Here is a 27,198-nt window from a genome sequence, read left to right on the forward strand (position 1 = left end):
CACACCAAGTACCTTCCTAGCTATCTCCCTCACAACTTCTGCTGTCGTTGCCCAATCATCCCACCCATCTTTACCACCATCCAACGCCTGTCTCACCTCCTCCCTAAATTTCACGCAACAGTCTTCCTCCTTCAGCTTCCACCATCTGGTCCTTGGTTCAGCCCTCACTCTCTTCCTCAACCTCACCTCTAAAGTCATCCTACAGACCACCAATCGATGCTGTCGAGCTACACTCTCCCCTGCCACAACCTTACAGTCACTAATCTCTTTCAGGTTGCATCTCCTACTTAAGATGTAATCCACCTGTGTGCACTTTCCTCCACTCTTGTATGTCACCCTGTGTTCCTCCTTCTTCTTGAAATACATGTTTACCACTGCCATTTCCATTCTTTTTGCAAACTCTACCACCATTTGCCCTTCCACATTTCTCTTGTTGAGACCATACCTCCCCATCACCTCCTCATCCTCTTTATTCCCTTCCCCAACATGTCCATTGAAATCTGCTCCAATCACCACTCTTTCATCCTTGGATACACTCTCCACCACTTCATCTAACTCACTCCAGAAATCTTTATATTCCATCTCACACCCCATATGTGGGGCATATGCACTGATGACATTCATCATCACCCCTTCAATTTCCAACTTCACACTCATCACTCGGTCAGACACTCTCCTCACCTCCAATACCCTCTTGACATGATCTTCCTTCAGGATTATCCCGACACCATTTCTCCTCCCATCCACACCATGGTAGAACAGTTTGAAACCACCTCCAATGCTCCTCGCCTTACTCCCCATCCACTTGGTCTCTTGTACATACAGGATGTCCACCTTTCTTCTCTCCATCATATCAGCCAACTCTCGCCCTTTGCCAGTCATCGTCCCAACATTCAGAGTTCCAACTCTCACCTCCACACTTCTACCCTTCCCCCTCTCCCACTGCCTCCGGACTCGCCTTCCCCGTCTCCTTCTCCTCCTTCGCCCAGCAGTAGCACAATTTCCACTGGTACCCTGCTGACCACCGGTACCGGTGGCGGTCGTTGGTAACCCGGGCCTCGACCGATCCGGTATGGAAATTCGTTTTGTTGTCCGCATAATGATTTGGCATAGGTTTTTACGCCGGATGCCCTTCCTGACGCAACCCTGGTCGCCTCTTACGACACGCAGGGATATGGTACACCTATTCTAACCGGGGCATCACCATCGAGATACGAGGCCAAAAATGACGTCTGGCATGATATTTCAAAAACTTGGACGAGTTATGACAACTTGGATGAGTTGGGAAGGTGACAAGAACAAGCCGATTCGATTTTGGTTCAGATCAGGAATACCAGTGGGATACAAAACGTAAACTGTTCAGCCTGGTTGGAGGTATGCTCTCTACCACCACCACCACCACCCTCCTCCTCCTCCTCCACCACCCTCCTGGCCAAAGTGCCACTCATTTTCAGTTGCATTGTTGAGCAAACGCTGTTCTTCCAACTCTTCTAACGCAGAGTGCAGTGAATCTCACTCGATTTCACTCGACTTCGTTTGGTGTTTGAAAGTCTTGCACATGTAACAAGTCCTCTGTATAAGCAACAAAGATATTTATTACAGTTGCCTTTGTACCATTGTCCGAATGATGGTATAACTAGTACAGTCGTGTTGGATACAATACTTCTACATTTACCTGTCGTAACAAACGAAAGACAAATCACACACAGAAAACAAGACATGTTTAGCTGGACAACAATTAAAACAACCTTTTAGTTTGTCTTGACAAACAACGAAAAGAAACCCTCACTGTCCATAAGTGGAGTTCTTTCAACACACACCGTCAGGATGTTTTCAGCTCTTGACAGAAATAGAACTGCCCCGTTCCTTCACTTCATGACCCTCTGATGTGTTCCCTTCACCATTAACTCGATGATGGTGAAACCTTAATAATTAAACTTTATCAGAGGTAGGACAAAATAAATTAATAAACAAACAGTTATTTTTTCAGTTTCATCAGCAATGACATTGAGCATGAAGGCCAGACTGGTGAAACTGTCAAAGTGCCAAACGAACAAGAAAGGTGCAAAACAAGAGTAAAACGGAGTAGCTTCAGAGCACAAGGCTTTCACTACAGTACAACCACAGTATTCGAACACCCTTCAATACAAGCGCTTACGGTTCTCTTCTTGCCGTCTAATAATGTACACAGCACAACCGACCGCTAACACCACCACCGCGAGCATGCTGAAGAACACCAGGCAGAAGAACTTTATGGCCCAGATCTTCTCTTCATACTCATCTTGCAGCTTCTTCTTCTCTTCTGCATCTTCGTCCTCCTCCGCTGCATGCAACACGGACAGGGTTTGCTGGATACATCGGAGCAATGCCACATGTGGACAATGCAAGTATAAACAGGAACGGAGCGCTTAGTTGGGAAGAAAAGGGTCAAAAGACATTTATAAAGCATTGGGCCTATCGTACCTGTGTCGCACCCTGATACGTGAACTTTGCCCATGGCAGGTCTTGCCCACATAAGTGATGCAGGAAAAAGCAAAATAACAGACAGATGCAATAGCTTGACCCAAGTGTCGTCCGTAGAGACGTCAAAACAACCAACTGACACTTGCATCAGAACAAGTAGGCAGTTATGAGTCATGGAATAAAATTACCCCTGTGTGGGGGTGACGGTCATCTCTATAATACCACAAGTTCTCAATGTTCAGTTCAGGTAACCACGAAACAGTCCAAACTAACCGTTTAGATTGAAATAGTTCACAGAGATACACTAGGATAATACTACTAATGACATAATTAATAAATATGTATTGTTCATTTAGTACCCGGATTAACACATCAGAATCACCAGTAAGTGCAATACGTGGTTTTCCGGTCCGTCCACTCTCTGGGGACATTTCACTTCCGGTTGTAGAAAAATAAAAGAAGAAAAAATAGGCTTAGCTCTCGGAGATTATGATAATCCTGTAGATTATTTTTCACTGATTATAATGCAACTTTCAGAATGAAAATTGGTCAAGTATTTATAGAGATATTGAGGTTTGAAAAATCGTTACAGCGAGCAAATTCATTAATGATTAATTCCACAGAAGTTTCGTGACACTGCACAAAGTAACATGTCAGGTATGAAAAAACATTTTGCATGCCAGATTCATTAATTATTAATTATGGAATGTACTCATTGATATATTAATCAGAAAGCCCAAAACATGGAGCATAATTTATCACTTATCCCCTCATCCGGGATCCGTGGCCTCGCCCCACAGCCTGCAGCCCTATGTCCGCCGGTGATTATGTTAGATATCGGCACGATCGAGAGGAGCCTGCGAATTATCCCTGCTGATGCACCAAATTGATGCAATCGTTCGGCCAGAATATTCGTTGTCAAGATGTTGCGTGATTAAATCACCAATACAGTCACTCGAATTTATACCGCCGACATACTTCTTAACAATCACCTTCGCCCCAGAAACCACAGTCAATCTGAACCACGCTGGCCACTGCTCAGACGTCATGACCGGACTACTGCGCAGTTCTACTAGGCAGTTTGGTTAAAGGTGACTCGGCATTTTGGCGCGCTCGCACGAAATTATATTTTGAAAATAAATGCCGACGTTTACATTTCGGGTTTTGAAACTTTTGCACCTTCGGCGGAAAATGTGTTTTATATTTATATTTCATTTCTCCTTCCTTCCTTCTTTGTGAATCGAATCGGCATTTTTGGCCATCTTCCAGATCACGTGACGATCAAACGGGAAGGAAATTCAAAAATCTGTCCGGTTAGATACAAGATAATATTTTTTACTATCATAATCAATAAACAGTTGCCGAATATCTTGTAGAATGGCAGACTAGATAGGTTTTGAAAATGGCGATTTTTATAACTTACGTGACCTCGTGACCTCGTCCCTGACCTTGAACCCGGACAAAAGTTATATCGTTGTGCAACACTCATCGACCTCTACCCACATACTAATTTTCATCAAGATCAGAAAGAAAAATTGTTGACAGACGGACGGACAGACATTTGGTTTGGCTTTATTAGGTCATCTCGGTAGAGATGACCTAAAAAAGAGGTTGATAAATAGTGGTTAAAGATCAGAGCTACGTAGCAACTGAACGCAAACATCGTCCGAGAGCGGTCATTGGCACGCCATTGCGAATCGACACTTTCCATCGAAAGCAAAGTTGAAAGATGGCAAAAAGTTCCACCAGCAATGACCAAGTATCAAATTTTGAGTTGAAATTTTTGGGGGGTTTTGACCCATGTGACCCACAGTCCTCACCCCCTGGGGCATGAACTGGGGGTCAAATACCCCAAAATTGATTGCATCGATAAAGTTTCATTTTGAAATGTGCCTGTAATTGTGGGGGCGGGGGGGGGGAGCGTGGTCAAATCAATAGTGCTCTCGCACCTTCTTGCCATTTGGTGATCATAATTACCAAGTTCGGGGAATTTCAGCACAACCGTTTAGGAGGAGATAGCATGATGGACGGACGGAGCCGATCACAACTACCCTCGTTTGTTTAGTAAAGTGTGGGGATAATAACATGCCTATACCTGTATAAAAACCCACCCCTTGTGCCCCACTCATTAACGTGCCCTCATTTACCAATTTCACTTAAACTACTTGAATGTTCATACATTTAGAACAATTTTCACGATCAAAGCTCATTAACGAGAGAGAGGTGGCATAATGTAAAAAGTTGCATTGCTTTGCTTAACCAAACCCAATGAAGTAACAGTGGGGTCGCAGGTGAACATGTCAAGAAAGGCAATGAACGAAAAGGGAAAGAGGAGAGAAGGAATGAAGGAAACAAAGTAATCTCTGAGGGTTAATGGGATTATGTATGAAAGGATTGTCGGTGGGTGGGAGGGGGGGCATGACATCGCCGTGTGGATCAGTGTTTTTGTTAACGTTGGTTATCACATAAAATAAGCCTGGTGTTGGCTTAGTGGTTAGGGTGGCAGCTTGGGATCCCAGGGTCCTGAGTTCAAGCCCCATTGGCCGCTGAATTAAAGTACACCAGGAGGTTGACTCAGCCTGTCATCCTTCCGAGGTCGGCAAAATGAGCACCAGTGTACTGGTAAGGGGGACACTGCATCAGCGGCATAGCCACGTCCCAACCAATGATGCAACCAGCAGCCACAGGCTGCACTCGATAGATAGATAGATCACATAAAATACGCAATTTGGTGGCTGTCCGTCTTATCAGTTTATGATCGAGGAACAACTTATTTAAATCGAATGTTATATTTTGAGCATGAAGCTGAACATGAATAGGAAGACCTGTTCTGTTTTACCTCTGAATTTGTCCTGACCGACCACACACACACACACACACACACACACACACACACACACACACACACACACACACACACACACACACACACACACACACACACACACACACACACACACACACACACACACACACACACACACACGCGCGCACGCATCCATTGGGACGATACTCTGTGCAGAGTATCAGTGCTGCCGAAGCGGTCTCCTTGGTTATTGGGTACAATCCTGGATGGGTCGCCACTCCGACGCAGGATACTTGAATGGCTCAATCATCCCAGCAAGCTGCTACTCATTTTGCCAACCTCGGAAGGATATGAGGCTGAATCAACCCCACCTGGTATCAATTCAACGGCCGAGCAAGATTTGAACTCAGGACCCTCTGATCCCAAGCCCACCGGCCACCACTCTAACCATTAAGCAAACACCAGGCCTATTGATAATATGAATATGAATAATATCCCCTCTCTCGAAGGGGTTTGTCCTCCTTGGACAAGTGCTATGTTACCATGACGTGTATAAATAGCTTATATTGTGGCGTTTTGTGGGGCACACCTACCGGAAGTAAAAAAAAAAGATTACTTTTCAACAGTTACTACTACTGTTTAACATGAAACTGAAAGAAATTTGGAGGACCTTGTACAGTTTGTTGCCTCTGCTTACATTTCCGACAGGGCCAAACGCACATCATTTACGAGCAACTTACGTTGTAGGATGAGTTCAGCACTTGGGATAACGTTGGACCAGTCCTGAAACCTCTCCTCCTCAGATCGCTCAACCGACAGCTCGTACACCTTCATTGCGATGATATCGTGATTGTCTGTAAACAGGCAGCAGCAGAACCTTTTAATTACCCTGGAAATCAAAACATAAAATCAACCACAACAACGAAAAGTGATTCAACAAAGGAAGAAATATCATTAATTAGCATTGTATGAAAGCAACAAGCCCTGTCATTTTTTAGCTCTGGATGATAAGTGATCGAATTCAAAAAAGGATTTGAATGGGATCACATCAAACACTACAAGATGAGTAGCAGGTTATCTGGTTCCCAGGTTCTCAACCTGGGGTTGAGATTGTTTTCGGGGGTCGCGGGAAGGTTGTAAAAACAAACAAATAAACAAATATATAATAAAGAAATTCATAAATATTTTTTGAAAATGATTTTTCATTTAAATCTCCCATACCAATGTTATAATGTAGTCATTATGAAACAGATTTGAGCAGCAAGTGAAATTAGTGTGTGAGAGAGAGACAGACAGAGACAGAGAGAGACAGACAGACAGACAGACAGACAGAGAGAGAAGCACAGTGGCGGGTGCTGAAAGTCAATGTTAGTGCTAGCTAACTACTGCAAGGTGGCTGAATAAGGATCGGTGGCTTGTCAAAAAACGTCTTCCAGCTCAAGATGCGGACCAAGACGACACATGTGAAGGTGGGCCAACTGTTACAAGTTCAACTGAAAAACGTAAGGCGCCGGCGGCAGATTTGGCCTCCAACAAGCGTCGGAAATATCAGACTGACTTTCTGCAGAACGGATTCACATGCCTAGCCAAAAATGAAGTGGAATATCCACAGAGTGTTCTGTGTTCAGAAGTGCTTGCTCACCACAGCTTGAAACCAGTGAAATTGAAGAGACATTTACAAACCAAACACCCATCCTACATTGACAAACCATTCAATTTTTTTCGTCGTAAGGAGGGAGAACGACAGAGCCAAGAGATGATTGTACGTGAGCACTCTACAATCCCTGTCAAAGCCCTGTTGGTTTCATATGAAGTGGCATACCTGGTTGCTCAATCCAAAAGCCCCATACTATTGCAGAGAGCCTGATCCGCCCAGCAGCGATTGCAATGACCAGAGCTATGCATGGTGAAAAAATAGCTAGCACACTTGAGACTATTCCACAGACTGTCCAATGACACAATGGCGAGGCGCATTGGTGAAATGGCCAATGACATTAAATAGCAGCTCATTGACCGAGTGAAGAAAAGTGGAAGATTTTCCCTCCAAATTGACGAAACAACGGATGTTTTCAGTGATGCACAGTTACTTGTTTTTGCAAGATACAGCTACGAGGGGAATGTACAAGGAAATGTTGTTTTGCTCGACACTTGAAGGAACTGGCACTGGTCGTGACATTTTTAACAAACTGGACAGTAAAATACGCGAGGAGGGGCTAAGTTGGGAAAATTGCATCTCTGTGTGTACAGATGGAGCTGGTGCCATGCAGGGGACAAGAAGAGGACTGAAAGCTAAAGTTTTGGAAGTGGCGCCGCATGTCAAATTCACTCATTGTATTATTCACAGAGAGGCCCTCGCCAGCAAGAACCTCGAGCCACAACTCCGCAATGTTCTCCAAACAGCAATTAAAGTGGTGATCTTTTGCATGGTGGGTAGAGCCATATAGATCTACATTTAAGATTTTTTCCAGCAAAATCTGAGGAGGTGACCTGGGGAGGTTTTTGAAATTTAGGTGAGTTGGCACGGAATGACCCACCTACGCTAGATAGCATGGAGGTGAGTGTGCATACCTCTAGGCTATCCTGGAAGCCTTGTATCTTGCTGATTAATTGTAGTAAAGTCAAACCTTCCCCCTCCCCTCCCTCAACCTCCACCTGCTAAAATATCTAGATATTCTGGCTTAACAAAAAAAAAAAACCTGTACTATTCTCTGTTACAGAGCGTCGGTGCTGCTGAAGCAGTTTTTTTGAAAGGGTTATACCGGGTGCTTTTCCATTGCCTTGCTTGTGTTGTTTGTCTGTGCTCTATCCTTCTAAATGCTGAGTATCAAAGAAGGAAGCAGCACATGTACCATTTTTTAAGTCTTTGGTATTACTCAACAAGGGTTTGAACCGCCGCCCTCCCATACTTAGAGCGTATGCTCGAACCATTAAACCACAGAGTCCGATTCTAGCTTGAATCAAAGATAAAAATCAAGAGATCAATTATTTTAAAACCAAGAAATAAATTTACAGGAAGAACCAACTTTCACCTTTATATACCTTTCACAGGCTTAGGGAGGGAGCCACTTCCCATGGACTCGATTACCCAATGGGGGCCAATTAAAGTCAACTTCAATAGTTCCCTCAATGATACGAGAAACCTCTGGTGGTTCCAATCGAGGAATTTCCCAGACATTCTATACTACACCTGTGATGAGGTTTCATACGAACACCGCATCGTGGTGTCTCGGTTCACATTCACCAGACTTGGTGGTGGAATGCTTGGAGCGTCCACTCTGAATCTGGGAGGTCCGGGGTTTGAACCTCGGCCGAGTCATACGAAAGACTTCAAAAATGGTACGTGCTGCTTCCTTGCTTGATATGCAGCATTTATAAAGGAGCATGAACAAACAACCATAGGTTAGCAGCCATTACACAGGCTTAATGAGGCTAATAGACTCAAACTGCGTCAACGTTTGTTCTTAGGGAACTCGTATTATAACCCAATGTGTTTTTTGGAGGAAATTAAAATGTCAGGAAAGACAGGTCTGGTCATGTAAGGCCCAAGGATACTTCAGAGCAACAAAAACGAATTTCCGACAGGAGAAACACGAGAGCAGCCGAAGGAGAGGGGGGCACGTGTTTTCAGTCCTTTTCCCCTAATTATACATTTTCTCAAACTATTATGTGTGATAATGATGCTTTCGACTTGGCTGGGTGGTTGAGGTGGGGGGCGGGGGCGTTATTAATTCCCTACCGGTTTCACCGGAGGGGACTGTAGGTTTGCTCTCTGTCTGTCTGTCTGTCTGTTCATCCATCTGTACCACCTGTGGTTTTTCAGACTTTTTTCCCATACGATTTAACATATTCATCGGAAACTTGGTACACAGCTTTATTGTGATAAGTTACAGAACAAGTTGCAGTTTTAGGGCATTTCATCAATTTTTCACAGAGTTATAGCCTTTTTGAACTTCGGAAAAAAAATCACATATACATGGATCAGTGTTCAGCTGCCCTGACTCCACCCCACTGCGTTACACCCATTGGCTGGACAGCTGGCCTAACTCCACCCCAATAACAGAATACGCCACCATTGCGTGAAGCAGCACAGATCAGCAGGCCTTAGGCCTGAGTGTTAGTCCATGGCCCAGTGCAATTGGAATGATACCGGGTATATAACCATGATGTATGCCTGGTGTTGACTTAATGGTTAGGGTGGTGGGTTTGGGATCATGGGGTCCTGAGTTCAAATCCTGCTCATCCATTGAATTAATACCAGGTGGGGTTGACTCTGCCTGTCATCCTTCCGAGGTCGACAAAATGAGTACCAGCTTGCTGGTATTGTGTGTCGGAGTGGTGACTCGTCCAGGATTGTGTCCAATAGCCAAGGAGACTGCTTAGGCAGCAGCAACGCTCTGCACAGAGTATGGTCCCAATGGATGGATGGATGGGGTTGACTTTGCCTGTCATCCTTCTGAGGTCGGCAAAATGAGTGCCAGCATGCTGATATCCTGTGTCAGAGTGGTGACCCGTCCAGGATTGTACCCAATAGCCCAGGAGACTGCTTCGGCAGCACCGATGCTCTGAACAGAGTGTGGTTCCAATGGATGGATGGATGAGTCACATGACTTAATTTGTTTCTCGTCTACAAAAGATATCAGTAAATGAAAATTGCTTTTCCTTTTATTTCGCCGAATCGACCCAAATACAGTGGGTTATAGGATTTCTTCTTCTTCTTCATTTTGATTCCGTATCGGCTCAAGCGTGCGTCGAACGCAAATGAATTGTTATCTCCCGAACATTCATTGGGACCAGTCGGGAACATGTATTGCAGATCAATTCTTGCTCTTGTTATTAATAATATTATTATTTTGTAATAACGTTGATGTTATTATTGCTTAGAAAAAAATAACAATATACCTGATAAAATACATGGACGAAAACGATTTACTACGTACAGTGCAGCATGGATCTTGCAGTGGAAGATCTAGTGAAGCCCAACTTCTGGAGGTTCTTGAGCATTGGACAAGAGATCTTGAAGGGGGACAATATTGACTGCATGTACATATATAATCGAAAGGCCTTCGACAGTGTGCCACACCAGCACCTTCTTCACAAGCTTGAGTTGTATGGAATCGAAGGATGTCTGCTAAATTGGATAGAGGAGTACTTGACTGGACGATCACAAAAAGTTCAAGTGAGAGGAAAGATCTCGCACAAGGTGGATGTTGTGAGCAGCATTCCCACAAGGAAGTGCACTGAGACCAGAATTGTTCATCCTCTTCATCAACGATCTCCCAAACGATGTGGACTCAAATCTGAAGCGCTTTGCTGATGACACCAAGTTATGCACAGAGTTGTTGAATGTCAAGATGATGCCGAAGTCCTTCAAAGAGACTTGGATGCTGTCACTGATTGGTCAAGGAAGTGGCAATTACCATTCAATGAAGAGAAATGTAAAGTAGTCCATTATGGGAGGAGAAATACATCAGAGATGCACATACTCTATTGCCTGATGATTCAGAGCAGAAGGAAGTCAAGGAAGGGAAAGAGCAAAAAGACCTTGGCATTATATTCGATACAAGTCTAACCTTCAGAACTCACGCTGCTGACGCTGCCAAGAGAGCTAACGGGAAGCTGAGAATCATTAAAAGATCCTTCTCAGCATTATAAAAAAAAGAAAGCAATTCTTCAACTCGACAAGACCATTGTTAGGCCGACACGAGAAAACTGCAACCTTATATGGTACCCTACATACAAAGGACGAGGACCTGATGGAGAAAGTACAACAAAGGACTGCCAGACTAATACCTGATGTATGACATCTGGAATACCTTCACAGACTGATAGCTCTGAAATTACCAACACTGGCCAATAGAAGACAAAGAGCAGAATTCATCCAGGTCTTTAAAATTGTCAAGGAGTTTGATAACCTGGAGGCCATGAAATTCTTTGAGATGGTTGAGGGGTTGAGAACCAGAGGGCACAGACTGAAAAATTAGGAAATACCACTGTGGAACCAGACTAAGGCGGAATGCATTCTCAGTCAGAAGCATCAACAACTGGAACTCACCGCCTGAAAGAGCGGTCAATGCAAAAAAACGGTCAACCAGATTGAGTCATCATTGAAAGTACACCGGGCAAATCATCCATTGAAGTACCAACCCTACAAGAGGAATACATGCATCAGCGCAGTAACGAGGGGCAAATAAACATCGCCTTCCAGCCTCGACATCCAAGTAAGTAAGAAAATTACTCGCAGAGTACCCGCCCTACAGGCGATCTCGTTCCAAACACGCAATACATTCTTCTGACGCATGCCTTTATTTGGGTGGTGTATAGGCAAATGACAGCTCTGTACATGCCAAAATAAATAAATAAATAACCCACATTACATGCATGAAGCAAAAACATACCTACTGCTTATTAATTCAAAACCCCTCACTGCACTGGAAAACGTGGGGACAGGAATACCGTACTGTAAATGGTGGGGACTTGTAATACCCTCCCCCACCTGGAGGCGGCGCTACACGATACACATTCACATCGAGAATTTGCTTCTCCCTCCCCTCCAAAACCATTGGCAAAGATAAAAACACCTCTCTTCACCAATTGGGGTCATGCTGACGGTATGACTCCAATTAGTGTATTGAGATGTTATTAATTATCTTTAGTGTATAGATTATAGAGTAATCAGCCCAGAACTGTAGAAGGAGTAGCATGACAAACAAACACACAAACACCGGTCCTTGAATCATAATAAGGATTATGCTCTTATCATTATTACTGACACACCATTTTGAACTCGCATAACCCACGCTCTGCGCGACATGTTGGGGTGGGTGTGTTTGAGAAAGGAACTGATGCAGAGTATCAGTAGTAATTTTACTTTAATGCAGTAAGTGGAATACGATTTCACTGTTTCAGAAACATTTTATTTACTTGTTTTTGTACCATGCAACTCATATGGTCTTTGAGATAATGTAAGCCGAATATCACGTTACTCGAGCGCAGAACAAAGTCGAAGATAGCGCGACACGAAACCACAAACTCGGAAATAATATATAAGATGGGGGGAAAAATGTCCTCCGAAAATGAAATTATTGATGTCCTGTTTCTTCTTCACGTGACATAAGGACGGCGACGTGTTAATATCATTATCATTCATATTATTATTAAAAACTTTTTAGAGGAAGTGACCTTGGAAAAAATGCCATGATAATGTAAAACGACGCTGATGATGGTGTTATTTGTTATTAGAAGCGGCCTTGGAAAAATGCCACGATAAGCTATCGATACATCTTAACACGGATTTTTCTCAAGGCGGAAAACCCCCTTGGGTAGGGGGGCAAATGAAGACGCCACAACCTCTATCATGTGACCTGTAGTCCTCCTGTCAAATTTGGTTGAGATTGGATAAGTAACGACCGGATGTATCGTGGTTAAACAGACAGACAGACACCAAATTGCGTATTTTGGTATGATGAAAGTGGGATACTTAACCCTGATATAAATCAGGAGGATATGGCTCAAAACATCAGACCCGTCCGTACCAGAGAGATCCCCCGTCGTCGCCGATGCGCCAAAATGGTAGCCCGTAGGAAGTTGGACGTTCCGGATTTCCACACATTCTTTCCAGTAGTGCCTGCCTTCCACATCCACCTTCAACTGTAAAGTTTAAAAAATAAATGCTCGGGTACCAAACAACATCTACTATAAGGTGAGCACCAAGCCTCACCTTTCTAACACATCAAATTTAAAAGAGTTGTTGGTTATTAATTAAATCTTATGTGCAAGTCACATGGGATGCAGTTCAATCTGAATTAACACCAAAGGCCAACCTGTTAGCCAGACGGTTGACATTGTGAGATCGATGTTCAAATTTCTTCCACTATAATCACGCGAGGGTGCGTGTTCTTCTCATTGAATTGTTGTCTTACTATAAATGGTGCAAACGTTGATGTCAACGAAAGTCCAAAATTTAAATGTGGTGCAAATAAACGCCACCTTTGGTGGTAGCTGGTATAACAAATAATCTCCTTTATCTTATGGTGTGCACAAGGTGCGCGTGCCAAGCACGGGTGGGATTTAGACACCCGAGGGTCCTGGGCACTGCATCTGTAAAGGCACAGAGCACCACCATCCTCCTTGTATTGACAAAAAATTTTTTTCCCTTTATTTCAACTAAAAGCCAAATTTATTAAAATACTGATTACATCAGGTGGTGGAACATCATTTCTGTCATAAATCCTGCCAGAAGTTTGTAAGTTGTTGGTAGACATGTTATTGGACGATATTTGAGAAGTCGTTGAGTTTCTTCTGATTTTGGGTTGAGGAAGGTGTTTACCCTCTGTGAGCCGCTCATCCGTTCATAGTTTAAAACTACCTCTCCAGGATTTTGATGGCAAACTGGGAAATAATTACACAATAAAACAATAATAATTCACGATGAAATCTCAAGTTCTAAATACTAAAAAGAAATAAATCCTTATTGATAAAATGAACACATTACAGCTGGACGGCGTAAACGTTTGGAAAAGTAAAAGCAATTGGTTGTAAAAACTACGTCTATTTGCCAACATTTGCAATTGCTTGTAAAAGCGGCGACGTCACCGGCCAACAGCCTAACGTCAGGGTTGACGTTGGTCCAAAGTCGGTGTGTTCGCTCGGTTATCACACATTGAGCACTTTCCTATACTATAAGGGCTGCTGCTCAGCATGAATATGCTCTATACCTCCACCAGAGGCGTTATGGTATACTGCCAGTGAATCACTGAGAGCCGGAGACCGGACTGAGTTGGGACGGAATCGGTGATCTGTGAAAATGGGAGGGATGTGGTGGGATGGGGAACAAGGGAACTCTCGCGAGATTGGGGAAGACCCGAGAAGTGGGAGAGAAAAGTTGTTTTTTGAATGGATTTTCAATCCTTCACCACCTTCCTCGTGCCGAGAAGCAATTACAACCTATGGCGAGGAAATGCTTCACCATTACAGTTACCGAATGCATGGCATGCTCAGAGGTCGTACAATTATCACTGTACACAAATATGGCTGAAATATGAAGGTATTAACAGGAAATATCACAAGCTTAAGGTTGCTAACATACTTCCAGCTCATAGCAATTCACTGATAAATGATGAATCAAAGTAAAAATGAGAATAAAGGTAAAGTGTGAGGGTGAAGGGCCCCGGCCTGTGCTCCTCGGGCACTGTTAATCCAGGCATGACACGCAGGGACCCCAAAAGTATGAGTAAACTCAATCATAATTGGATTGAGAAATTTAGGAATTCTCCCACCCATCTTAAGACACCCGCTGGGACCCCAGAAGGTTCCCCAGAAAGTTTGGTTGGGCTAGCCCCCAAAACTGAGGGACTAGTTCAGGGACAGCCAGACAAGGAGATAGACAATCCTACTTTATTATATAGATATGGAGTATGATATGTTGTGATCAATAAAATTTCTTTCAAAAATTATAAAGTGCATTTCCAAGAATGGTCCGCAGCACATTGCCCACCGAAGGTGGGCCGAGGCGGGTACTCCCGCCCGGAGCGATGGGGTACCCATTAGTACTCTGAATTACTGCAGCAATCCTTACAATTGTCAACAATAATTTACCACCCACATTGCCCACAGTGAGCAGGAATAAGGGAGCAAAAGAAAATACAAATTACATCGGAATGTAGTTCAGAGACTTCAAGCGCGCGTAGATACAGTGACGTACCGTGATCTGCTGCATGGCATACTTGATGGAGATGAATGTGTCGTGCTTCACGTTACGTACGGCAATCGGGCAACCTCCCAAAGACGTGCGTCGACCATCTTTATCATGGTTGTAGTGAAGCGTTCCGTTGTTTACCATCACTGATACGTATGGATACTGTAACTGTGAATGGCAGAAGACACAGGAAGACAATGTCAAGGAAGAGGTAAAATAACGGAAATGATCCGACGTGCACAGCGGGATTCAGCGTTGTGTCAGACAGGCCACTTGCGATGTGATGAAGGCACCATTGTTCCTGTGACCTTCAGAGGAACAATTTACCACCGAGCTCATCACGCACGATGGTGCAGACGTAGTACGTTTGCCTTTGAGATGCCTCGTCTGGGTTTGATTCCTGACCCGACGACGAACCGTCGGATCGGTGCTTCCTCGGCTGGGCGTTAGTTACATCACCAAGCGCATCGTCCTTCAGATGGACATTATGGCAGGTGTCCCGTCTGCCAGCATTAGTTGTTCGACATTAAAGATCCCATGGAGCCTTGCTACAATGAGACAAATGAGCAGCCACTGACGGCACACAAATTAATGAACCTTTGATCGATGTGACCCCAAGGCTTTAAAGCATGTGACTAACACCCGTTATGGCGGCGTGTAGGTTCTCTCAGGTCTGCTCTGTCTGCCTGTTTGTCATTTGTCCTCAGTAACTCTATGGGTCCAATAAAAGTACGTGCAACACACCTTGGCTCAAACTAGTCACGGACTATTATTTCCCCCTCCCAAAGTGTGCGTTCTACCAACTAAACTAGTTGCTGTATTTTCAGTCCATTACATTTCTCTACCACTTAGAGATTGCTTTGGAAAATCCCAGAACAGTGTGAAAAAAGGGAAGGAATGGCATTAAGAGCATGGAAAGTGGGAGAAGGAAAATGTATATATATTTATATATATATTTTTTTAATTCGATAAAAATGCAAAGAAACCATTTTGAAGAGGAAAGCAAGTCGTTTAGAGGCAATGTGGGTATAATTGTTTATAGTCTGTAAACTAAAATGGTACTCGGCAGAGTGCATGCCTCCACCAGGTTGAGCGATTTACATTTGGTAGCCTACTTCACCAGGTAGCCTTTGGCCGGATCCTGATCTTCACCAAAATTGAATCGATTCGTCCTCGTCATACACCCAACCCGTCCATGAAGTTTCGCCTGAATCCGTCCATCACTTTTTGAGATATTCTGCTATACTGTATATCATTTTTGGCTCCATCTCTCAATGGTGAAGAATCACTTTTAAAATTCTAGTATCTGGATCTGGATCCAGAACTTTTTGAGATATCCTGCTAACAGACAGACAGACAGACAGACAGGGTTGAAAACATAACCTCCATCGACGTTGGGTGGCAGAGGTAATAAATGACTGACGGGTTGTACATTAATGGAAAAAAAAATATTCGAGATATCCATTGGTGTGGGGAGACGGTGGAAATTCAGAGTCAATCGAATTTGAACTGTCCTCGAAAACGAGTGTTCACAGAAGGATACGAGCAAATCGAACTTTCAGGAAGATCCATAGATATGGATTGCTGCTCTACAAAGGAAATGACAGTGTGCCACGCACCATGAAGAAAGGCATGGATTAATTTACTTTGAAAAGGTGCGATCTCACAACGGCAGGTCCCTTCTATTAGGTACGTTAAAGGTCATGAAAGAAGATGAGCGAACGTACATCAGTCTTCTTCCCTTCGTTGTAGTAGGTGTCGATAAAGATTCCCATTCCTGAAAAGTTTTGAGCATTTCCAAACACAGGACCTGCCAAAGGGAAGGAGGGGAGCACGTGATATAGTTAAATGGCATTTTTTAAAGGGGTATGTGCAAAGAACTTACAATCCAACTACCCCACAGGTAACAAGGTGTCCCACATAAGCAGGAACGATTTTTTTTTCATATCAATGATTCCAATATCAATAAAACCTTACATATTTAAATTGAAAGCCACAGGACTCGATTCTGCTTGTGTTCCTCGCTCTACAGGTAGATCATTCGATAATAACTACTTACAATCCAAAGCGGTATTTTATGATTACAATGAGCCTTGCTTTGAAGGAACCAGCTCGGTCACGGATCCCGCTCGGTCATGCTCGTTAATCACCGTTTCTCACAGAAACATGGCGTAAAAGAGTCAGTACCACAAATCCAATTTACAAATTCGTCGTTTTGATTTAGTCAAATATTGTTTGTCATTTGCACCGCCCGGGCCTCACACCATCAAGGTGTGCGTGGAAGAGACATCTGTAGAAGTCCTCACAACTTTTGGAACACTTCCATAAAGGTCTGTACAGAGGGGACTCTTTGTAGTCGAACACGTCCATGACCTCGGTTCACTGTATGTCGAAAGAAGCGAAGCTGCGTCCTTATAAGGTTCACATTCTCCACGAGATTACCGAGGAGGATCAAATTTCTCACACCTCATTTACTCGAAATGTTGGGGATGATCAAACAAGATGAGACCGTTCTTGATCACGTGTTGCGCAGTGGTGAGATCGATGTTCATTTTGATGGTGTCATGAAGGAGAGTTCAGTCCATTTTTAAGGAAATGGGACAAACTGAGATGACTTTCCACGACACGCTAAAAGTTGCCTGAGAAGAAGGCAGACATCTTGAAAGAACTTACAAGCTTCCAAATCGCTCCGCGACGTACACGTGAAACTGAAACCAAGTTCTTGATTCGTAACCGTTTCCATCAAAATCCTTTTACATCTGTACGAGTCATTAAATAAATAAATGATTCACTCTTATGGGGGAACACCCTGTCATACCTTGATCTTATGGGGGAACAATACCTTGATCCACCAAACAATAAAACCAAGACATGAAGCTTGAGAAACAATGGAATTTATCTTCCTTCCTCCCCAACAACCTCAGCCGGACAAGGTTCACTTCTTACCGAGTTTTAACTGATCCCGTGTGTACCACAACGCCAAACCATCACCATTCAGGTTCCTTCTCCCCTCGCCATGCACCTTGAATTGCACCTGCAGCTCCCAATCCACCAGACCACAAGGCTTGGGCACAATGGAGCGAGGAGGAGACAGGAAGTACAAAAAGTGTCGATATGTTTGTTTACAGTGTGTGTCTAATCTCAAATATAAACTCGTGCTACACTTCCATGGGCAAGATTTACTTTGAGTAAGTGTGTGCGTGTGCGTGTGCGTGTGCGTGTGCGTGTGCGTGTGCGTGTGTGTGTGCGTGTGTGTGAGGGGGTTGAGGTGCAATTCAAATACATGGGTCAAGCTCCCTCCTGGGTTTTTAGGATTTCTGAGGCCTCAGTTGGACTGTCATGAGATCATTTTGTTGCTGCTGATAAAAACAGTACACTGTGCATCATCCTATTTCGAATCGTACTCCAGTGATCTTTATATATGAACTGGAACGGTACGACAGGTATTCCAAATGTGTATATTTCTGGGTTTTCACGAGACCATGTGCTTGTTTTACGTTAAATACTACCATGTATGCACAGGTATACCTCGATTTAAGTCGTCTCGATCTATGTCGATTCGAAGTTGCGTCGTCCATCAATATGTGCCCAGGCTTTGATTTACGTCTCTTTGCATCAAAGTTATGTCGTTGAAGTCACGTGCTTTGGCTTTTTCCGTCGCCAATTTTCCTGAACCGCCCAGTGTTACGCCGAGACGTCGAGATCGTCGTTGTTACGAAGTTTGCGTGCACGCACACAGGCACACGTGGTTTGCCGTTTCAAGACGTGTCCACATCGAATCGTGACGGACGTTTGTTCAGTGAGTGCTACATCACACTTCAAAGACGACGCGTCAACGACAAACCGTGCATGGCTCTGCCGTGCCTGTGTGCGTGCCGGCAAAGGCAAACTTCATGGATGGAGGAACACTTCTGCATCCTGTGTCCTGTGCCCTTGTACCTGCACCAGTCGTCTTGCACGTAATTTAAATTTAGACCGATTAGACAGCACTACAGTCGAACACACCACGACCATGGCCATTGTTAACCTCCGCCATCGAAGATCGGAGGTTACTGTTTTCACCACTTTGTGTTTGTTTGTTTGTTTGTTATCTTGCCAAAACGAAGTTTTTGCAAGATATGTTAGTCAGCTTGTATGTTTTGTTTTTTTTTTTGTCTGGAATCACGTATCGATCACTCTGCAGAGCAGTTATCATTGGAAATTTTTGTAACTTCGCATATCAGAGTCCTATAGAGGTCCCTTTCAGCGCATAAAAATTTCAAGGTCAAGGTCACTGTCACAAATCAGGGGAGTCGACGAAACCCTTATTTTTTGAGTAATTTTGATCAGATCGTCTTCAAACTTCATGGGAATATAGTTCATGGTCTGGCACTCAGCTGATTAATTTTTGGTGGCGATCGGCCTTGACCTTCATGGTTAGCGCTGGAGGTCGAAAGTTTTTGACCCCAAGGTCAAATTTTGAAATCTTAGATACCATATCGAGTAATACCTCATATGAAAGTGCTTGATAAGTTCTTTCCAGATCTGTCAAAAGTTTGACGCTATGATGTAATTTGATGACGTCATGACGAAAAAACTGATTTTTTTCATGGTTACTCTGTAGAACGATTCTCATCGGAATCTCTCGTAGGCAGATATTCCTCAAGGAGTCGCTCCTGGTGGATAGCAGCTCTGTTCACTTCAGTGTGACCTTAAAGAAGTCACACGTGGTCACCTTTATGCAAGGTTTTTTTTGTTTGTTTGTTTGTTTGTGAACAGTATTACGGAAAAACTCCTCGACGGATTTCGACGAAACTTGGTGGGGGGTTAGGTATAGTCCAAGGATCATGCCATTAGATTTTTGACTTGGTCACCCCCCCCCCCCCACAAAAAAAAAATTGTTGGAGAAAATTTTTTTTTTTGCATTTCTACATGCTTTAAGTGATTTCCAACCCCCCCGCCCCCCAAAAAAAAATGTTGGAGAAAATAACAATAACTGTCAGCACTGTTGACGTCATATTTAATGAATAAGATACAAGGTTCACTTGAGTGACCCAGCAGTATTGGCGGCGGAGGTTTTGCACCCTCCCGAGTGCTCCCGCTCTAGTTCGTACTGTATTAACATTCTTCATTACTGTCCACACAAAACATGAAAATTTTTCTGCCACTGGCAATCAAATTAAATTAAATTGAAGTTCAGTTGACTGGGCGGAACAGGAAAATTGGCGACGGAAAAAGCCAAAGCACATGACTTGAACGACGTAACTTCGGTGTAAAATTCACTGTACTTTATTCTGCAATTTTGCTGGTCAGACGTGCTGTCCTTACAAAATCATCATCATGAGTTGTGAGCATGCAGGTGGTGATAAGAGTGACCCTGTGGCTAAGGAAGTGTGGAAACCTGTAAATCTGGAGGTGAAATTGCACGTTAAATACAGAATGGCGAGTGGCGGTCGTGCTGTCGATGTTGGTCGGCACTTATGTTTGCCTGCAACAACCGTACGTACAGTATTTTTTAAAATGTAGAACAAATTCGTGAAACTGCTGAACGTGCTCCGTCATTAACATCCAAATTAATTATGAAACTAGAGGGGGAGCACTCGGTAGAGTGCAAAACCTCCGCCACTGCTAGGTCACTCAAGTGAACCTGATATCCTATTCATTCAATTTGACGTCAACAGTGTTCAGAGTTATAGTTTGCAACTTTCCCTTTTACATACTCAATTCATTCGTCATAACTAGATTCCTTGAGACAGAAATTGATTTTACGTGGGTATATCCACCTGAAGTTCCAAAATCAGCCGCAATTATAATTTTGGCATGTTTTTTGTTGGAAATCACTTATAACATGAAGAAATGCAAAAAAAAAAATCGAAATTTTGTTGAAAAAAAAGTTGCAAATAATTTTTTTTCTCTAACAATTTTTTTGGGGGGAGGGGGAGTTTGGAAATCACTTAAAACATGTAAAAAGGCAAAAAAAAAAAATTCAAATATTTTTTCAAATTGGCCGCCATAGCGGCCATACTGGATTTTGGACAAAGTCCAAAATCTAATGGCATGATCCTTGGACCAGACCTAACCCCCCCACCAAGTTTCGTTGAAATCCGTCGAGGAGTTTTTCCGTAATACTGTTCACAAACAAACAAACAAGCAAGCAGTCATAGACTGGTACTTAAGAAATCGTCAACTTGACCTCTGACCTTGTCTAATAAAAGCTGTCTCTCGAGAAGGTAGCGACGCAAACCAGAAGTTTCTACAATGATTCTGTATCAAACCATCAAAAATCGTAACGTAGACCGAAGCAAAAATCTCCATTTCTCCACGCAATTATACCTTAACGTAACTAAACGACGCGTCTGCTCGAGCGGACGACCTGGTGCATCATGGGACGACCCGTGACGCGTCAAGTTAAATATTTTTATACAATCTTAAAACGTCTCCAAAACATCCGATTTTTACCAGAATTTCTACAACCGACTTTTAAGCGTCCTAAGCGATCGCAAAAACCGAAGACAAAATTAAAATCGAAGTTAAAATGAACTCGTAACGTCGAGCGAAGCAAAAATACTCCATTTCTCCACGTGAATTTACGGAATTATGTTTGACCTCACTCTGACCTTGACCTTTGACCGATTTTGACCAAAATCTAATCAGCACTAGCAATCACCCTCCTGAATCACGTGATGTAATTTGACATTGGTAGCTCCTTCCGTTCTCAAATTATCGTGCCTACAAACAAACAAACAAACAGAAACGGAAGGCATCAATATACTTAGGAAATCTTTAGATTTCGTAAGTAACAAACAAACAAACTAACAAACAAACAAACAAACAAGCAGTCATAGACTGGTACTTACGAAATCGTCAACTTGACCTCTGACCTTGTCTAATAAAAGCTGTCTCCGGAGAAGGTCGCGACGCAAACCAGAAGTTTCTACGATGATTCTGTACCAAACCATCAAAAATCGAATGTTTGACCTCACTGTGACCTTGACCGTTGACAGATTTTGACCAAAATCTAATCAGCGCTAGCCACCACCCTCCTGAATCACGTGGTGTAATTTGACATTGGTAGCTTCTTTCGTTCTCGAGTTATCGTGCCTACAAACAAACAAATAAACCAATGTCACCCGGAGGGTGATCCGTATCTTGCCAAAAGGTGACCACGTGTGACTTAATTGAGGTCACACTGAGGTGAACAGAGCTGCTATCCACCAGGAGCGACTCCTTGAGGAATATCTGCCTACGAGAGATTCCGATGAGAATCGTTCTACAGAGTAACCATGAAAAATATGCTTTTGCCTCATAACGTCACCAAATGACATCATAATGTCTCAAGCTTGACATATCTAGAAAGCACTCATCGAGGTGTTCAACTTGAGGTACTACACGATATGGTTCCTAAAACTTGAGAATTTGACCTTGGGGTCAAATTTGTTTGACCTTGGGGTCAAATTTGTTTGACCTCAGGCGCTAACCATGAAGGTCAAGGCCAATCGCCACCAAAAATTAATCAGCTGAGCGCCAGACCATGAACTATATTCCCATGAAGTTTGAAGACTATCCGATCAAAATTACTCAAAAAATAAGGGTTTCGTCGACTCCCCTGATTTGCGACAAAGTGACCTTGACCTTTGACCTTGACCTTCAAAATTTTATGCGCTGAAAGGGACCTCTATAGGCCTCTGATATGCGAAGTTACAAAAATTTCCAATGACAACTGTGCTCTGCAGAGTGATTTATACATGATTACAGACCAAAAAAAACAAACAAACAAACAAAAAAAAAACATATGAAGGTCAAGGCCAATCGCCACCAAAAATTAATCAGCTGAGCGCCAGACCATGAACTATATTCCCATGAAGTTTGAAGACGATCCGATCAAAATTACTCAAAAAATAAGGGTTTCGTCGACTCCCCTGATTTGCGCCAAAGTGACCTTGACCTTTGACCTTGACCTTCAAAATTTTGTGCACTGAAAGGGACCTCTATAGGCCTCTGATATGCGAAGTTACAAAAATTTCCGATGATAACTGTGCTCTGCAGAATTTTTTATACATGATTACAGACAAACAAAAAAAAAAACAACAAAAAAAAACAAAATAGAAGCTGACTAACATATCTTGCAAAACTTCGTTTTGGCAAGATAAACAAACAAACTAACAAACAAACAAACAAACAAACAAACAAACAAACAAACAGAAACGGAAGTCATCAATATTCTTACGAAATCTTTAGATTTCGTTAGTAACAAACAAACAGAAACGGAACTGATCAATATACTTACGAAATCTTTAGATTTCGTAAGTAATAAACAAACAAACAGACGGAAGTCATCAATATACTTACGAAATCTTTAGATTTCATAAGTAACAAATAAACAAACAGAAAGGGGTGAAAACAGTAACCTCCATCCATCTTCGATGGCGGAGGTTAACAAAGGAGCTCTTACATGGACGAGATGGAACGTGTGCCGGCCAGGTGGATTGCGGATCTCAAGAGAACGAGGACACCTGTGAGTGAAGCAGCTATCATACAGCAGAAAACTAAAACTCTGCGCGATGACTTGAAAAAGGAGAGCGAGAGTTCAGTTGCCGCTGCCACGGCTAAAGAGACCTTCACTGCAAGCCGTGGCTGGTTTGATAGGTTTATGTGTGCACGGGCAGGATGGCCGAGAGGTACGCACCGTTAAGCCGGGTGTCCCGTCTGCGAGCATTAGTTGATGGATGTTAAAGATCCTCAAATATGTCTTTCATGAAGATGAGGAGGGTCATCCCCAGCACCCTTAACACATTACAAATCCCTGCCAGGACTACGAGTAGCAAGCCCTTCCATCCTTCTTCATCTGATCATAACTCACTCTCACTCTCACCCCCACAGCGTATTGTACACAGTATTTTACTATATTGTACTTTGATAAAATCATTTCATTTCAATTTTTTTTTACTGTCAAAACACGTGTTAGATCGAGTGTTTAAATTATCTCTGTTTAAGCCAAAAAGGTAATATCATGGGTGAAAATTACAACGTCTCCCTCCCCACCTCCCACACAACATTATTCCAGTTCTGTATTTCTTATGGAAAAAACAATGATTTGATTTAAGTCGCAGTTTTCAATAACTCATCTGAGACGTAAATCGAGGTATACCTGTACTCCGCTTGACAGATAAACTTGCAGATGACCATAGTTTGCATGTCCGGACGTCTTACAGCTCGGTAGCAGTCACTGGTCAGGTCACGTGCTAACCTTGTGCGTGCAGCTTTCGCAGATAGGAGATCAAAGCTAGATCAGTCAGGCCAACCTTTTGTGACGTCTGAAAACAATAAAACACACCTTTCCTAAAAAAAAAAAAAAGTGCTAATCCGTACTGGGCAAGAGACGAAGAAAGGCCCGTGCCTCCTAACGCCCTTTAGGGTTATCTAAGCCACCAGTGAGCCACATTTGAAATGTCGAGTTTACACCAAAGCTCCGTCGTGTGGAAATGATTCTGGTGTGGTGTAAGAGATTATACAGGTACGAGCTGCAGGTGGAAATGCTTCTGGTGTGGTGAAATAGCATGTACAGGTACGATCTGCAGGTGAAATGGTTCGGGTGTGTATGAGCATGTACAGGTACGACCAGCAGGTGGAAATGCTTGTGGAGTGGTGTTCTGATTCCTTCAGCACGAGCGTACTGACATCAGGTTACAAGCCTCACCACCCGGTTCCATATGGCACCCTGTTTGCTCTGCTGGTCGGGGGTGAGCCGCACCTGCTGGCTCGTCACCATGGTGCTGCCGATGATGTCCCAAAGAGCCCGCTCACTGGAACCTGCCGCTGGGAATCCAAAAACACAAAACTTCAAAACAACACGCTCAATCCGCAGGTACGCGAGACCAAAGGAAAGCGTGAGCGTGTCCCCGTACGTGGACCATTTGACCGGGTGACACGGAGCTGCATTGTCTGGGGACACGTGACACAGATCACATCAACACGGCCCAAGCTTCTCCCGAGGTTAGTGGGAAGCATCTCACGAGCATGTTGGACCGTCCTGTGCGGAACACAGCTCCATTATCCTGGCCGGGGGGGGGGGGGGCTCTGCCTCGAGAAGGTGTTGTCCCCCAGGAGCACGTGGTGCCAGATTATAGTGAAATTCGAGCTACCTTTGGGGGGTAATCCAGTGCCCCACCCAGAACACCTGCCGACAGGTAGGCTTCACGTACACAGAGACCATTTGAACACCTCGTCCAGGACGGACGGACAGGTGTATCCGTGGCTTGTAATCGGAGAGTTAACAACAATTAACAAATATGTTCGTTTTTTAAAAATAAATAAATAAACCCATTGATCGAGAACGGCAACAAAATTACAACGACCATCCCTGTCCACGTGGGTCGTGCGGACGATCATTAAACTGGGTGTGAGGTGCGTGTTACACGTACACTGGTAGGGCTTCACCAAGGTGTGCTCCCTCTTCAGGTGTCCGGTGGTGCCGTCCGCCGGATCCGAATGATAGGCGAAGCACGGCGGCCAGAATGGCAGCAGCAGCAGCTGGAAGAGCAACAACGCCTGCCCGTTCCCCATGGAAAGACCCCGATCCGCCCGGACGAGTCCACTACTAAACACAAGGAGGGGGTGTCCACCACGAGATTCGGACAAGCAGCATAAAACATCCGCACGTGGCGCCGTCCTCCGTCGTCTCGATAGTTCTCCGTCCGGGACGACGATCCTCCACGAGAGGCCGCGCTCTCCAGGCTCAGCCAATGGGAGCGGCGCACGCCTGGGAAGCACGTGAGGCCATGGCCCGGGGACATCACGATTAGCTCTTCTTCCTCTTCGTCTCTGGTTATTCACTAATAATACCTGGTGGTGGTGGTGGTGGTGGTGGTGGTGGTGGTGGTGGTGGTGGTGGTGGTGGTGGTCGTATGGCAGCTCAGCTGCCGGGTAGCTATCATTTCTTGAAGCGCGACTGTGTCGCTGATGCAGTGCCCCTCTACCAGTACACACACTGGAACTGGTACTCATTTCGCCGACCTCGGAAGGATGACGGGCTGAGTCAACCCCCCTGGTATTAATTCAGCGGCTTGAACTCAGGACCCGAGGATCCCAATAGGATCCCAAGCCGGCACCACTAAGCCAACACCAGGCTCCATAATACCTTATCGTCTTTGTCAAAGCTTAATTATTTCTCCCGGCACGAAACATTGATTAATATCTCTGTCAGTTTCGTCACAATGAAAGTTTCAGGTAAATGGACAATTAATCGTTCGGATGTAACGAGGACCAGACCGTTATCTGCAGGTTTTAAAAAAAAACTTGGACCAAACGTCAATGCAATTGGATGGAAGCCAAAAACAAAACAAAAAACAATAAAGAAACCTCGACTCGTGGAAGAACGAAATAACAGATTCATATATTCACAAGAATCAAAGGACAGCACGGAGACATTCAGTCATCACACAGGTCAGGTGAGGTCAGGTCAGGTATGGGAGCATGCGCCGGAGCAGCGCGTCACTGCGTCCACTTACTTCAAGGTCCTCCATCTGGCCATCCCCCAGGCAGATACCTGGTCCATCCCCATCTCCTCGAGATGCCCATCAACCTGCTGCGACCACGAGGAACGTGGTCGGCCCACTGGCCTCCTGCACTAACGAGGGTCCCTCGCCGAGAGAGTCTGGTGTTTGCACCGATTGCACTTTGTATGGGTACAGGTGCAAATCGTTTCTTAGTGTTCGATACAGTGACATCCGAGACATCCCCAACTGGTCAGAACGTCTGTGGGATCGATGTTCCTGCTTCTTCTTGAACACTGTCCATTGCACGTTCACGATTAATCTGCAAACGGACTGAACGTGGTCTTCCAGATCGTGGCAAGTCACTTTACTGACCCATGTTGCTGAAAACGTTGAATGAACCAACGAATCATGAAGTTTGAAGGTGGTTTTCTGGCATTAAAGTGTCGGTAGTATGCTCTTTGGGTGAGAAAAATTCCATCCATCCATTGGGACCATACTCTGTGCAGAGCATTGGTGCTGCTTAAGCAGTCTCTTTGGCTATTGGGCACAATCCTGGACGGGTCGAACACTCCGACACAGTATACCAACAAGCTGGCACTCATTTTGCCGACCTCGGAAGGATGACGGGTGACAGATGACAGGCCGAAAAATTAACCCCACCTGGTGTTAATTAAACAGTGAGCGGGGTTTGAACTCAGGACTCTGGAATCCCGACACCCGAACCATTAAGCCAACACCAGGCATATGAGAATAATTTATCG

General features: G+C 44.1%; 1 protein-coding gene across 2 annotated transcripts; it reads right to left on the reverse strand.

Annotated features, from left to right (window-relative positions):
• Positions 1–1,575: 1,575 nt before the first annotated feature.
• LOC147034018 (vesicular integral-membrane protein VIP36-like) lies at positions 1,576–25,682 on the reverse strand. Of its 2 annotated transcripts, none has more exons than XM_085875130.1 (8): positions 25,364–25,682; positions 24,694–24,758; positions 17,910–18,027; positions 16,691–16,773; positions 14,970–15,131; positions 12,802–12,916; positions 6,010–6,123; positions 1,576–2,323 (listed from the first exon to the last, which is right to left on the reverse strand). In XM_085875130.1, the coding sequence occupies exons 1-8, from the start codon at positions 25,503–25,505 to the stop codon at positions 2,142–2,144; spliced, it is 981 nt and encodes a 326-aa protein (XP_085731256.1). In that variant the 5' UTR covers positions 25,506–25,682; the 3' UTR covers positions 1,576–2,141. The 2 variants fall into 2 exon arrangements, with proteins under 2 accessions (XP_085731256.1, XP_085731245.1); XM_085875119.1 differs by having other exon boundaries at positions 24,640–24,758; positions 25,364–25,681.
• Positions 25,683–27,198: the final 1,516 nt, after the last annotated feature.

The sequence above is a fragment of the Eptatretus burgeri genome, chromosome 1 (genome assembly GCF_056783735.1).
Source record: "Eptatretus burgeri isolate ZD-2024b chromosome 1, Ebu_testis_v1, whole genome shotgun sequence".
Classification (NCBI taxonomy): domain Eukaryota; kingdom Metazoa; phylum Chordata; class Myxini; order Myxiniformes; family Myxinidae; genus Eptatretus; species Eptatretus burgeri.

Excerpts from the sequence above, each read along its gene's own strand:
- LOC147034018 (XM_085875119.1), bottom strand. The coding sequence starts at position 25,505 with ATGGGGAACGGGCAGGCGTTGTTGCTCTTCCAGCTGCTGCTGCTGCCA. Across the intron at positions 18,028-24,639 it reads GTGCCATATGGAACCGGGTG|CCTTGTGGTCTGGTGGATTG; the intron begins GTGAGGCTTGTA and ends ATTGTGCCCAAG. Across the intron at positions 12,917-14,969 it reads ATGCCATGCAGCAGATCACG|TTGAAGGTGGATGTGGAAGG; the intron begins GTACGTCACTGT and ends TAAACTTTACAG.